This window comes from Acomys minous (genome assembly GCF_964271855.1).
Source record: "Acomys minous genome assembly, chromosome: 16".
NCBI classification, from domain to species: Eukaryota; Metazoa; Chordata; class Mammalia; order Rodentia; family Muridae; genus Acomys; species Acomys minous.
The window spans coordinates 21,958,375-21,973,418 of NC_140498.1; the positions used below are offsets into that span (position 1 = coordinate 21,958,375).

At 47.4% G+C, this 15,044-nt stretch overlaps 1 protein-coding gene across 1 annotated transcript in view; it reads left to right on the forward strand.

Moving 5' to 3' along the window:
* The first annotated feature begins 2,122 nt into the window (after window positions 1-2,122).
* The window catches only part of BTNL9 (butyrophilin like 9), a 20,394-nt gene continuing 7,472 nt past the window's right edge, over window positions 2,123-15,044 (forward strand). Inside the window, exons 1-7 of the mRNA XM_084763019.1 lie at window positions 2,123-2,339; window positions 6,177-6,302; window positions 8,230-8,577; window positions 10,200-10,484; window positions 12,661-12,789; window positions 13,640-13,672; window positions 13,968-13,988. Of these exons, the coding sequence (XP_084619145.1) occupies window positions 6,197-6,302; window positions 8,230-8,577; window positions 10,200-10,484; window positions 12,661-12,789; window positions 13,640-13,672; window positions 13,968-13,988 (922 nt within the window). The 5' untranslated portion in view covers window positions 2,123-2,339; window positions 6,177-6,196. The remainder of the gene's footprint in view (window positions 2,340-6,176; window positions 6,303-8,229; window positions 8,578-10,199; window positions 10,485-12,660; window positions 12,790-13,639; window positions 13,673-13,967; window positions 13,989-15,044) is intronic.

A 15,044-nucleotide genomic window follows, 5' to 3' on the forward strand; every position in this document is an offset into this window, starting at 1 on the left:
CTTATTGTAATTCTGCCTCTAATTATACCCTTCCTGCTGGTAAAAAAAATTGTCTTCAGGATGGATTTGTGTGTGTGTGTGTGTGTGTGTATGTGTGTGTATGTGTGTAAACACTACATACACTACCCTTCCTGTGGGTTCTATGCGATTATGTAGGATAGGCCACATTACATCCATTTTGTTTAGTAAATCTTTGAGATCGATCAATAGACTTCAGAGAGCTCTGCCCCCAAATTGTGATGATTCTTTGCAGCTATTGGATTCTGCATCCGTAACAGCTTTCTTATACCAATCCAAGGAATGATTACTACAATACAGAGAGAGGTTTCAAAAAAAATGGCCTGTATGTTTAGTAAAACTACTAATATGATAGCAAAACTGTTAGGAGAAATTAACCAAGAGATGGGCAAATAAGAGTCATGATTTTATAAAATAAGGCCACTATATAGATTTTCTGTTGCTGAAGCATAATTTTGTTTGTCAACAACTTACTGGCATGTGTTGCTTTAGTGTGTCAGATTTCTCTCATACTACCTATGGTCATAATAATGATTTGTATAAAGAGATAAATGGAGTATCTCAAGTGACTATTTCTGAGTAGTCATCATGGTTAGTCATCTGTTAGCTACTAGCATCTTTGATGCTTGCCTATATTAGTTCTGCCAGCCACGCAGGAAACACATTCAACCTTGGCCTCTATTACAACCATATTTTTTCTTTAAAAAATAAACAGGGAGGAGGGAATATAGGAGGCAAAGAGGCCCTTTTGCTCATAGATAAGCACTAGGGGAACGTAGAGTACTAAACACACTGTTGTTCCTTCAAAAGAAGAGCGAAATGCCTAACCTGTTAGCTGCCCAGGCTGAGAGCAGACGTGACGCTGATCTTTGCACTGTCTGTGTGGCTGAGACCCCGCTGGATCCTCCCCCAGACCCTCATCATAAGCACGTCCTTCTCAGTCAGCCTATAAAACCTATCTTCAGGGACGGCATCCCGTGTACTTCACAAAGAACTTCGTTGCGGTCACTCCTGCTCCTTATTTAGCTTACTTTGTGCTTTATTGTACACGTGGGATGGAGTCGACAATCACCAGGAAAGTGTTCACCGAATTGTGCTGTGCTTACACACGCCTGCAATAAACTACTAGGGGTCAGACACACGAAGTTTGAACCAGCGCCGGCTACTTAGTTGTGTTGGACCTTAGAACTGCCTTCTTGCCTCCTGTGGACAGATAGTTGGCTGGCCGCGATGGTCTCAGAGACCACCCGTATGAAGGCTGAGAAGGAAGAGGTCAAGTTCAACCGTCAGAGGCAGGAATTTTGAGCAGGATCTTGGGAAAGAGTGCCGACTGACAGAAAAGAGGCCTATAGGATGCTATGCGCATGAGCAGTACACGCAGCAGATGGGTTTGCTTCCCTGCTTGGTAGAGAGATTAGGAGGTGAGAACGGCAAGGAGAAAAGACTGGAAAAGCAAGGATGAAGGTGGAGGGTTGTCTCTCCTCTCTGTGGAGGTGAGGCAAACGACTGGAGAGACTTGGAGAAGGACACACTTCGCGTAACAAACTCAAGAGAGCAGTAGGCTCTCCACGTCCCTCCAGCCCGCCTTCTATTCCTAGTCAGCCCCATGCGGAGCTCTCCTTCACTAGAGAAATGCTGATGCCCCACTGTCTCCAAGCTGTATGCGAACAGCTGTTCTAAGTGCTTGTGGCACTGTTCCCAGGCTATTTCCTTGCCGACCCCGACGTTTCCCTGCATAGAGAGATATGACGGGTTAAGTAGGAACTGGGCACAAGCACTTCTCAGCCTCTACTGGGGATTGCAGTGCAGTCTCGCATCTCTTTCGGTGTGACTGGGAAGAAAGAGAGAGCAGCTGGCCTGGGACAACCATCCTGCCTTTCTGGATATCCATTTTGATCTACCCTGAAATCCCAGGTGGCCAGCTTGGGCATTCTTTCTCTGTTCTTAGCCTCTGCAGATGCAGCCAGTTCTAATAAAGTTCCCAGGCACCTTTGGCCTCTTTTTGAAGGGACATTTTCTATGGGGGATTTAACTTGTGACTTTCCTCACGGGGACGGGATATGACGGAGACTTCCTCGTTTTGTTCTGTCTATCTTGGGCTTTATAACAAAGGGCAGAGCCAATCGCTTATGTCCTAAGGTGGAAGGTGGGGGAGCAATTCTGCCACCAGTGAGCTGCACCCCGTTCCTGAGCTCAGCTGACAGCCCATGTTCTAAAGGGTTTTAGCATCGGGGACTGACACTTCACAATCATCCCCTTTACAGGGAGACACCTGTGCCAGCATCCCTCTGCCACTTGGATCTTTTGCTGTTGCCTGAAAGGTACGTGGCTCCTTTACAACACCGGTATGAACCTTCTAGAAACAGAAAGGAGAAAATGACAGAGAGAGACCCATGAGGAGCATGTCATAGATGGAAGCTCTTATCACTCAGTTCTGGTGTTTTTGTGGGCTGTTTTGGGTGTCTTAGGGGAGGTTCCCATTTAGGTGGGGCCCTTGTGAGGAGGCAAGGTCCTGATGTATCCTTTCCCCCTGTGGATAAAAAGGGTTTATTCCTTTGGGACCTTTTTTTTTTTTTTTTTTTTTTTTTTTTTTTTTTTTTTTGTCTTGAGACCGGGCTTTTCTGTGTAGCCCTGGCTGTCCTATAATTGGCTCTGTAGAGCACACTGGCTTTGAACTCACAGAGATCTACCTGTCTTTGTTTCTCAAGTGCTGGGGTTAAAGAAGTGAGCTACCACAGCCAGGTCAAGATTGATTTATTTTGATTTTATGTATATGAGTGTTTTGCCTACACCCATGTGCCACAAAGGCTAGGAGAGAGCCTTCGATCCCCTGGTACAGGAGTTACAGATGCTTATGAGCCACCATGTGAATGTTGGGGAATTGAACCCAGGTCCTCAGAAAGAAGAATCAGTCCTCTTAACCTCTAAGCTAAGCAACTCAGCCCCTATAGTCTAAGATGGTGGGAATCCTCTTATAGACCAACTAAAATCACAGCCGAGTAGGCCAGGGAGCCGTAGCGGGCACTGGAAATGGGGAGGGGAGTGCGTTAGTCTCATTTGCCCTTTGGAGTTTATGGGGACAGCAGCAAGATGAAACATACCAATTGCTGTTTGCAAAACAACATGCAAAGCAGAAGAGATGAGAGACGGGCTTCAATACTTTGGTGTGCATGTGCCCTTCATCCTCTGTGTCTTCAGAAAGGAACATCTCAGGGGATTCCTCAAAGAGCAGAAAAAATGTGCTCCCCACCAGCACAGCTTAGCTAGGTCTGAGGACCCTTCACCGAGGTCTCCATCTCCCCCCTAAATTCAACATATCTAGTTTCTTCCCTTTTTTTCTGGCCAAACTTCTCCAACTGGTGGAAACTAGGACATGTTCCTCTTATGGGGCAGCTGCACTCCAGGAAGGGTCACAGCCTTCAACCGGAGAGGTGGGAAGGGGACCTGGTGGCAGCGGTGGAGAAAAATGTGCTTCTCAGCACACAGAGTCATTTTGGGAAATTCTCTTCTATGCCCTTCAGGAAGCTTCCAGACCACTGGCTTCCATTTAGAGGCTATCCAGTAGATACCCTGACTAAGACCCTGTGGCTTCTGCCTAAGAAGAGGCTAGTGACAAAGTCTTGGGGACACTTTGGCTTAAGTTGTTTTTTGTTTGTTTGTTGTTTTGTTTTTGTTTTTGCAATAACATTTAAATTCATTGGTAGATTGGTTTTGTAGCTGGATAGCTTGTGACCTGGTTTCTTTAGTGCCCTGCTTGAAGCTGGGTGCTTCCTAACAGCATTATGGTTCTAGATTACTGATGCAAATAAAAGCTGAGGCCAGACCTGACACAACACAGCTGTTGCGAAGCTGGGTAACAGAAAACAGGTGTTGTAAACAACAGCTGATGTAAAAACTTCACTCCACTACCTCCAGGTGTGTGTGAAGGTGCCCCACATGCCTCAGTTTCCCAACCTGTAATTTGGGGTTATTGGTAGAAGAAGTAGTAATACTGATGATATAGGTGAGTGATGAACAAGTGCTCAACTTGTGTTAATGTTTATTGCTGTGGGCATATGAGTTTTGTATATCCATGTACGTGTGTGTGTGCGTGTGCGTGTGCGTGTGCGTGTGTGTGTGTGTGTGTGTGTGTGTGCATGCTCGTGCGTGCAAGCATGTGTATTTCAACCTCTTTTCCTGTAGCTTTGGTGAGAGAGAACTGCGGCTCCTCTAGAAATTCTGGGACACATTGCCCTACTCACTTGCTTCTTGGGAAATAACAGGCTGACTAGAGCAAGGGTTCATTAAGATCCCTGTGAAATGCTCAGACATCCTCTCCCAGAGTTGTCACAGCTGCACGCATAAACACTTCTGTCATCAGCCACAAAGGACAGGAGGTCTTACTGTCCCTCCAGAGCTTTGATCTGTGTGCACGTGTGTGTGTGTGTGTGTGTGTGTGTGTGTGTGTGTGTGCGCGCGCGCGCGAGCATGCATATCTCAGTCTCTTTTCCTGCCTAGAACTTCTGGTCTTGTTTGTTATTGCATAACTAGTAATCCCAATAAGTTCTGGCCATTAAAACAGACAGGTTGGCTCAGCTCCAGAGGGGTATGTGCCCTTCTCCATCGAAAGAATACACCTGAAACACCAATGGAGTGGCCCCAGCTTGCCCTTCTGCCTTCCCTCCACAGCCCCTGAGTCTGAGCTCCAAAGCCCCAGGATTGGTATGTTCACATCTCTGGCCATTGCCCCTCCCATCTCACCATCGTGTTCTGACCAGTCTGCATCCTCCCAGCCAAGATGTGACTCCGAGAAGCTCTCATGACTTCCTTCTTACATCTCCTCTGACTGCATTCCCACTGTGCAAGCCTACATCTTTGTCAATGGGTTTTTCAGACAGCATGGCTAGGGCTTAGCAGAAGCAAAGGCTATTCGAGGGTCATCAAAAAATGGCAAATATGGTGGCAAAAGGCAGGGTAGAAAATTGAGTTGGGCTGGAGGATAAACGATCCACTGAACACACCCTCCCTAGAGAGAACTTTTGTGATGGGGTGAACCTTTTCTGGAAGAAAGTGGCAAAATGCTGTTTTGAAAGTGAAGAGAGAAGGAGAAGGTGGTGACTTTTATTTATAGAGTAGTTATATCTACGTTTGAGACAGAGTCTGGCTAGGTAGCCCCAGCTCTCTTTACATCCATGATTTCTTTGCAGCCTTCTGCATGCTAGGATCACAGGCATGCACCAACACATGCAGTTTAAACAGCATCTGGTCAATCCACGGGAAGCTTAACCTTTTTCTTTAACAGTGGTTCCTACTGTTGCTCAAGCACAAGTGTTGAGATTCACCCAGCTACAAAATCTGCCTTAAACCCTGCAACTAAATAAACAAGCTATGTAAAGAGACTGTGCACTCTGTGATGCATTGACCACATGAGACTCACTGGCTGCTATGCTTGCATGCTCACAGAGCCCCAGGGGGACTTAGAGCTAGAGGAGACAGCCCTGCGTGGGTTGAGTCTTGCTCTTCTGGACCACAGGATGGAGAAGAGATTGCCAGATGGCCTATCTCCATCATTTGGGCCTAGAGATGCTATAAATACAAGAAAGGGGACTAGCTATACCCCCCCCATGGGATCAGAATAGATAAAATTGTTCCAGAATGTCCCAAAAGCCAGCAGGTTGGCCACCAGAGATATACTCTGCTTTGGAAAAAAAACAACTGTCTGTTCCTCTGTTTTATGAACCTGATGTTCCATGGCAAAGAAAGGTGCACACAAATGGCCTATCGTCGGAAGGAAGGGAGACAAAGCTGTATTTGAGATTCTTCCCAGATTTCCCATTCTCTGGGGAGTGTCGCTAACCCAGAGGAGGGTGACACCGAGCCCCCACACAATGTATGGCTCCATTCCTGACTCCAAAACAATACTTGGCTTCCTCTGGGAACCCTTCGGCCCTGTCCGTTCACAGAGCTGCGAGGTCCAACAAGCCCAGGGGTGAGAGCATCGCCTGGTAAAATTAGAAACAGTTCTCATGTCCCCTCGGGGTTTAAAAGCCACAGGCCTGATACGGAACTCCAGGATCAAAAAACAAACAAACAAACAAACAAACAACTGAGAGGACAGCAGATCTGGCCTGCCGGGCGCAGGCTTATCGCTCACACCCTGCATGTAAATTATTTTCTAGGTGACTCTCGCCGCTGACGGATGGCGGGTTTCTCGTTATTCCTGGGGTTTCTGAAGCAAGTACCTCGGTGCAGCAGCGTCTTCTTCACCCACCTTCTCTTCCTTCCGTTGGGAGAGGTGAACTCAGGTAGTGTCTTTGATCTGCAGCCATATTCACCCAAACTCTGCGGGTATCTCCGTTAGGTGCCCTTTAGGAACGGGCTCTTATAACCCAGCACCAGATCACGCCAACTGCTAAAATGCGAAAGGATTCCCATGCAAGGTTTTGGATTTTTGTTTGCTCGGTTGTTTTCTTTTCTTTTCTTTTCTTTTCTTTCTTTCCTTTTTTTTTTTTTTTTTTTTGGTTACTGTTTTGTTGGTTTGCTTTCCAGACAGGTTCCTGCTATGCAGTCTGGGGTGGTCCAGAGCTTGCAGTCCTCCTGCCTCAGCCTCCCCAGTGCTGGGATCACGCTTGCATACCACCATTCACTGCTTCTGTACCAGTTGTTAAAGAGCTATACCTCTTGGTGGTCTTCCACCAGTTCACCGGCCATTTCCCATATACACTTCCCGGGAACAAGAACAAGCTCAGATCAGAGAAATGCTCTCCCTGGAAAGCTTCATTCCCTGGGAAGACAATAGCGAGGGATAAACTGAGACAGGCTGGAGAGAGCCTGAGAGTGAGCGGTCTCAGGTGTGTGAGAAACACAGGTGAACAGACCCTGGAGAGAGAAGCTGGTAGGAAGGTAGGAAGGTTGACGGAGATTCTTCTAGGAGGCAGGAGGTTTGGTCTGAAATAACACAGAGTGATAAACTTCCACAATCCATGGGCAGAGCGAAGGACGAGGAGGGAGATGTAGGATGTCTGGGTTTGGGGAAGAAGTTTTAGCTGAATTTGGGAAAGAGGAAACAGACTAACTTAAGGCTAGCAGAGGATAGCCCAGAGACACTATCAAGGTATGCAACAAAACATCGATCAGATGAAACATCATGGCAGGTCTCTCAACAGAAGAATTCAGGAGGCATTTAAATACTAAGGTAACAAAGAAGAGAGTAAGCTTATAGATTATGTTTTGTTTTGTATTTTGTTTTTTATAAAAGCTGCACGCCTATATTCTGTTGATAAACACTGTGAGAGCTGCCTGGCCTGCCTATTTTACTGTCAGTTTGACACAAGTCAGAGATGTCCGGGCAGAGGGAGGCACGCTTGAGAAAATGCCTCTCTGTATGATCGGCCTGCATAAAGCCTGTGGCATTTTAAAATTAATCATCGACACGGGAGGTTCCAGACCACTGTGAGTTTATACACCCTGGGCAGGTCACCCTGGGGTGTATAAGAAAGCAGGCTGAGCAATCCACAGAGGACAAGCCAGTAGGCAGCACTCCTCCAGGGTCCTTGCTTCAGTTCCTGCCTCCAGGTTCCTGCCGTGCGTTCCTGCCCTGGCTTACCTGTAAGAGGAAGCCTTTCCTTCTCAGGTTACTTTTGGCCATGATGTTTATCGTAGCAATAGAAATTCTACTAAGACACGGACAGAATAAGACTAGCCGTTCTCATTGCACAGAAGTCACCACCCTCAGCCACAATGGCTTCCCTATTTCAGGATCTTTTTCTTGGTGTGCTTACACAAATGTGCAACTCTCTATTCCATATCATAGGCATGGTTTTGTTTTTTGGCTGTTTTTTTTTTGTTGTTGTTGTTTTTGTTTTTTGGTTTTGTTTTGTTTTGGTTTGGTTTTTTTGGACTCACACATTGCATTTAGTGTGTTCCTCTGACCATATTTACACAGCCCCCCGAATATCATTTACTCTTGATTGATGCAAACCAAAACAAGTCCAGTTGTTACCTGGCTACAATGTATGTCCGTCGCTATTTTAATTCATACTCTGATGTTTTTCATGACAGTTTCTTCTCCAGGAAACCACACAGCTTTTTTTTTTTTTTTTGAGAGCATCTCTTCTTTGTTATTTGCAAACTTTGCTGTAGATTCCTGATCTACAAAGGGGAAGTGGTTTTTAAAAAAAATTATGTTTGAAGTGGGTTGATCTTTGCCATTGTTTTGGATTGCTGTCCTAGACGAGTTCAATGTGCTGGGTCCTGAAGAGCCCATTTTGGCCCTCGTCGGGGAGGCAGTGGAGTTCCCGTGCCACTTGTCGCCGTACCAGGACGCAGAGCACATGGAAATCCTTTGGTTCAGGACCCACGTCTCCAACGTGCTGTACCTGTATCAGGAGCCGCAGGGCATCTCCAGCCCGCAGATGCCGGAGTTCCGCAACAGGACCTTATTCGATACTCATGGCATTGTGGACGGCAGCGTGATCCTGCACATCTTTAGAGTGGCTCCCTCCGATGAGGGCCGTTATGGGTGCCGCTTCCTTTCTCACAACTTCTCCGGCGAAGCCATGTGGGAGCTGGAAGTAGCAGGTACGTTCTCGAGCCAGCCAGGACCAGGAGGTGGAGACAAAGATAGGGTTGGCTAGGGCTGCCAAATACTCCAGGAGTCAAAATTGTAAAGAGAATCACAGATAGAAAACAAACAAACGCAATGTGTTAAAACATTGAGTGGGAAACCAAACCAAACCAAACCAAACCAAACCCGTTGAGTGGAGCATTTCAGAGGCCTAGTGCCTGCCTAGTACACACAGACCGCGGTTCAATCCCCAGGACCACCGGGCGTGCGTGGGGCGGGCGTGGGGGAAGCTTTTAAAAAGTTAAAAAGACAAAGGAAGCCCTAACAAATCTATATGCAACAAATAAAAAGGAAAAAAGTTCATAAAAATACTGAACGACTTCAAAAGAGCTGACATATATATATATAGTTTTAGTCCATAATGACAAGGTGAATCAAAGTGACATAAGGGTGTAAGGTGAGTCAAAGCTACACAGAAGACAGAGGTATAATAGGCATTTGTGTAAGATTAGTATTTGTAGTATTATTTAGGATTTCAAGGGCACTGAAGCTTCCTAAATACCACTGCGTAGAGGCTGGATGCAGTCCATCAGCACCGTCCACGTGCTGAAGCTAGGAAAACAAGAAGCTCAGCGAGCAGATGCGTGGTGATTCCTAGAATCCGTTAGCAAGAGGGGTTAAAAAAAAACATGCAAAAGAAAGTTGATGGCGTATGTTTTTGTGCATAAAAAATAAAGAGGGACGTTGTAGAAAGATGTGTAAGAAATACAAACTAGGAGCTAATAGAAATTGACTGCCCTAGCAGTCAGAATGTAAGTAATAAAAATGATAGAAAGGTTTGGGGCTTTCCTAATATTCACTTTGTACATCACCAGGTCTTAAACAACATTGATATCTTAATTTTTTATTGAAATAGAATTATATCACTTTCTCCCCCTCCAACCCTTTCCATATATCCTTCTTCAAACCCCTCCCAGGCCCCCAGCTCTCAGGTTGATAGCCTTTGAGTATTGTTGTTACATACTTGCAGAGTGGTCGGCCTTGAAACTCTATATGTATCACTAACAAAAATGGACTCAGGTTTTATGTATATTTGTGTACACACATGTATTGACATATATACACATGTATTAATATTTTCCAAGTTAAAAGCATCTGGCTGGGGATATAGCTCAGTGGTAAGAGGTTTACCCAGATGAGCAAGAGCTGGGTTTGGCCCCTAGCACATATGTCGATAGTTAAATGAAAAAAGAGAGCCAGATAGATAACAGAGCTAGCACTGTGTGACTGGGAAAGGATTGCATATACCACCAGCATTTGAGATCTATTGAGAATTAACAGAAGGTAGTCTGTTGGAATTCTGGGTAAGATGATTCTTCATTGTAGCGGGATTGTTTATTGAACAAATGACTAAGAGCATATGGCCCCTCCTCTGAGTATTTCCTAATGTCCCTGCCTAATCTAAACTGTCCTTGGCAGTTCAGAGGAGGGCTATATGCAAGCTCATACCCATGATAAGAGCAGTCATCAAGTCCTGATGTCTTATGGTGACCTCAGGTGGTGAGCAGTGTCACGAATTTTATGCCTAGCTTCCGGAAGTGAGCCTGATCTTCCCCACTCCTTCTGCTTTCCTCAGGGTTGGGCTCAGACCCACACATCTCCCTTGAGGGTTTCAACGAAGAAGGAGGCATTCGGCTGCAATGCAGGTCCAGTGGCTGGTACCCCAGGCCGAAGGTTCAGTGGACCGACCACCGGGGCCAGTGCCTTCCTCCAGAGTCTGAAGCCATTATCCAGGATGCCCACGGCCTGTTCAATGTGGAGACATCTGTGATTGTCCAACGAGGGGCTCATTACAATGTGTCTTGCTCAATCCAGAACCCCCTGCTGGCCCAGAAGAAAGAGTTTGTGCTTCACATCGCAGGTCAGTAGGCACTGGCTCTCACACATCTTTCTAATCATCACTGGCTCCATGTTGACTGGTCCAGCGGTAGTCTGTGAGGATGCAAGGACTCTGAGCCCTGGCTGAGTAACGGTTGAGGTGACTTTGAAACCTGAATCTACTTGGATAAGAGTCACTCTCTGAGAGTGACTGGGACTGCCTTGAGCTCCTGAAACCTCAAAGCCCACTCCCAATGACACACTTCCTCAGAAAAAGGACACACCTCCAATAATGCCACTCCGCATGAGCCTATGGGGGCTATTTCCTTTTTAAATTGTTTGTTTGTTTGTTTGTTTTTTAATTTATACTTCTCTCATAGGTTACAACCCGACTGCAGTTTCCACTCCCTGTTCCTCTCCCTGGGCATTTCCCGAGCTTTACCTAATGTCTGGCTGTGGGTCTCTGCATCTGTTCCCGCCAGTTGCTGGGTGGAGCCTCGCTGATGATGACTATGCTAGGCTCCTGTTGGGCACCTGTCATCAGTGTCCACTCCCAGAAAGTCTTCATTATCCCAGGCTGTCCACTGAACACCTCCAGTTGCAATAAGACTAGGCACCACCCCTCATATTAAGGCTGGGTGAGGCAGCCCAGTGGGAGGAAAAGGGTCCCAAGAACAGGGAAAAGAGTCAGAGACAGCCCCAGCTCCCACTGTTAGGAGTCCTAAAGAAGAGCAAGCTACACATCCATAACATATATGCAGAGAGCTTAGGTCAGCCCCATGAAGACTCCATGACTGGCAGTTCAGTCTCTGGGAGCTTCTATGCAGCCAGGTTAGTTTATTCTGTGGGTGTTCGCCCTTGACTCCACTGCTCCCTATAAATCTTTTTTTTTCTTTGCTGGTCATGTTTGATTCTATCCTAGGTGTCTCGGGCTATCCAGACCCTGGTTCCTGGCCCTGCAGGCAGTGTCAGGGGTGGGCTTCCTTTCATGGCATAGGTCTAAAAGCTGGGCCAGTGATTACTTGACCAATCCCCTAATTTCTGTACCACCTTTACCACAGCACACCTTGTAGGCAGGACAAATTGTAGGTGGAAGATTTTGAGGCTGGGTTGGTGTTTTGGTGGCCGTTTTCATTCAAACTACCACAGGGTTTGCTTGGGTTAGTGTTCTGGCTAAGCAGCTATTGGCTTTGTTGGAAATTCTTCCAGGGCTGTGAGAAGTGAGACAAATGTCAGGAAGCAAGTGACAACCTGCGGCTTTCCCAGCCAGGTAGAATAGTGCACTGTTTTTTCAAAAACAAAACACATGAGATTCTGGGTTCCTTCAAGTGTAGACTCAGAGCTGGAAAAGTAGAGTTGTGGCTGCCCAGCTATAAGTGGTGGTGAGGTGAAGGGCACACCAGTGTTGTGGTTTCCGAATCTACTGGGGGAAACCAGAGACTTTGACTCAATTTAAATTTAGATTAAATGAATTTATTCTTACTGCTAGTAGAAGGACTGGCGGCCTTAGAGCCAGGGCATGCCACATCCGGAAGGAAGGGCTTTACGGCACACATCAGAAAGGTATGTGTTACAACTATCGGAGCTGCAAAGGTCTAACTTCCCTCTGTTGTTTCTGACTTTCCCACTGTACAGTAATAAAAAGACCATTTCATCCCTCTTCCACAGTGATAGCAAGCTTTATAGAAGCTGTTGATGCCTCACAGCCCATCATCCTACTCTTAAATTCCCTGCAGGCCACTCAGATCTCCCAGGCACTGCAGAGCAAAAGGTCAATGGCCCTTAAGAGATCCTTGGCTCCATATGAAGTCTCTTTGGTCATCACGGGGGTCCTGTGTCAATTATTACTCAGGTCTGAGCACTCTACTGACTGGGATGGAGCAGTTCATCTGTGTTCAGGCAGAAAACACAGTGCCATCAGATTAGGGCTGCCTGTCACATCCGTCCCCTTGCCAGGATTTACCCTCTATCTTCAATTCACAGCCTTTCCTTCTCCCACACTAGGGAGTCTTGCCAGTTGCACCTAATCCTACTGGGTGCCCAGGCTATGCAGCTGCCTTCATGTCCAGTTCATACCTGGCTACAGAGGCTCCCAGTGAACGTGTAACTGGCCACCCGAAGGTCACTCAAGATTTTCTATGATGTAGGGTCCAAGATAGTCATTGGTTTCGGTGGTTAGCAGATCTTAAGTCAAGACAACCATGTGACATGTTTTCCAGATGTGTTCCTACCCAGAACATCGCCCTGGAAGAAAGCGTTCCTGGGAACCCTGCTGGTCGCGCTGCTCACCCTGGCTGCACTCACCTTGCTGGCGCTGCAGTACTTTTACAAGCAGCAGCGCTCCCACGGTATGAGTCAGGGCCTGGAGATGGCTTTTCTTCACAGTGATACAGTCTAGGGGTCTGGACCGGGTTGTTTTCTCTGACAGTTAAAGAGCTAAAAGGAGGGGAAAATCTGAAGCCCAAAAGGCAGCAGCAGAGAAACCTCAACCACCTCACACAGTCAGCAGTGGAAAGGGGCGGTTACTGGGGGCTGAAGAAACACACACATGCAACAGACACGCAGAGGAAAAAAAAAAACCCTCTGAGAAGAAGCTAAGGAGGGACTCGAAAAGCCGAAAAAGTCCGGTGTCTTCCAGAGGGTGGGGAGTGGGTGGGGGGGGGGGGGGGAAGAGGCGACATTAAAGACTCTCACTAGTCCTCCTCCCCTCCTGTGGCGCTGGTTAGTCTGAGGGTAGACAAGATGGTTGATTGGTCTGAGACTGTTGTGTGACAGTGTCCCAATCAGGCCTTGAACTTGTTGAGCCAGCCCATCAGCAGAGGAGCAGGGGGCCTGCTGGTGGGGAGACCTAAGCAGCCAGGCTTTTGTTTCAAGTCAAGAGGTTGAGGAAGAAGCCGGCCATTTTGGAAAATTGCCAACATTTATTACCTTTACTACCTAGCCACGGTCTCTCTCCCTGTCTGCTTACCAGAGAGGAGAGTCTAACTGCCTGGTCTCTCAATAGGAACGGGGGGGGGGGGGGGGGGGCTGTGTGGAGGAGTGGGGGGGGGCGGGGGCGGGGTCGAGGGTTAGGGGCTGGGAGGGCGGGGTTGGGGTCGGGGTCGGGGTCGGGGTCGGGGAGGGTCAGAAGGCATCCCAGACTGGAATGAGACCTTGCAGCACTTTGACTCAGCTTTTCCCATTCATTCTTCCTTTCAGAAAAGCTGATGGAGCAGGGAGAGAAGGACCGAGGTAAGCCAGGGGAGGCGCCTTCTCAGGAAGCAGGGCCAGGAACCTGCTGGCTTTCCAAGGCAAGGACCTCAGTCTTGGAGGGGCAGGGGTGCCTAGGACGCACAGGGCAGAGAGTGGGAAGTACTGAGTTTGCTCAGGCTCGCTGTGCCGAGGCAGCCAGGCTAACTCCCAGATGCACAAGGCTGAGTCTGCACACCTCGGGAGCCCGGGGGGGGGGGGTGTCAGGCAAGGAGTGAGGTCCCCAGGTTCATAGTCTGTCCTGTCTGAGAGCACTCTCTTTTCCTTTTGTCTCCAGGAAGACTAACTGCACGGTTGGGTAAGTTCTGGGTTCCTCACTACAGGGCAGGCTGCAGGACAAGTAGGCCTAGGCCACCACTACAGCAGAAAAGAACAGTCAAGGCTCCTCTGAGGCAAAGAAAGGTGACACCCACCTGGGGCTCCATCTTTATGCATCTCTTCTCTGAGATGGGCTGCCTGTGGGTGGCCAGCTGCAGGGTTCACCCCACAGGAGAAGAGCTCTGAACACTCCAACCCTGGTGGAGTGTTTGCTGGCTCCAGTTCATCTTCTTAGAATCAATTCACTTTTGACCTGAACGCCACTGTGGAAAATCACCCTTGAACTTGCACTAAAATGGGGATGCTCTGGTAAACGGCTTTTTTTCTCATTGGAACACACCAACCTAAAACCATGTTCCTAGTGGTGGGTGTGTGGTGTAGTGAAGGGATGGACAAAGGAAGGTGAGGAACTTGAGCGCCTTGGTGATGAAGGATGGCAATCCCAGCATTCCATTAGGGAGGCAGACCCAAGAGGGTTGGTAACGTTCACACCATGCTACATAGCTCATACATGCTAAATACCCTGTCTCAGAAAAAAAGAAAAACAAAGAAAGAAAGAAAGAAAGAAAGAAAGGAAAGGAAAAGGAAAAATCAAAGGATGGGCTGGAGAGATGGGCCAGCAGTTGAAAGCGCTGACTGCTTCTCCAGAGGACCCGGGTTCAATTCCCAGCACTCACATGGCAGCTCACAACTGTCTGTAATTCCAAGATCTGACACTCTCCCATAGATATACATGCAGACTAAACACCAATGTACATAAAATAAAAGTTAATAAATTATTTTTAAAAATCAAAGGAGGTTGAATGATCCCAAATAAAGGAGAAACAGGGAAGGGTCCATAGGTAGAACACAGAGAACCGTGATTTGACTGCTCTGTCAAGACGCCTGACAAATTAGAAGTGTACATAGCTCTGTCTTACTGCCTACCCAGTCCTACCGAACAAAACCGCTGTAAAGAGTCGTCAACATCACAGTCTGAATTAGTATATTGATTGTTTTTAAGAGTACAGAAGGTGGAAAGGCCAGAGGGCTGTGT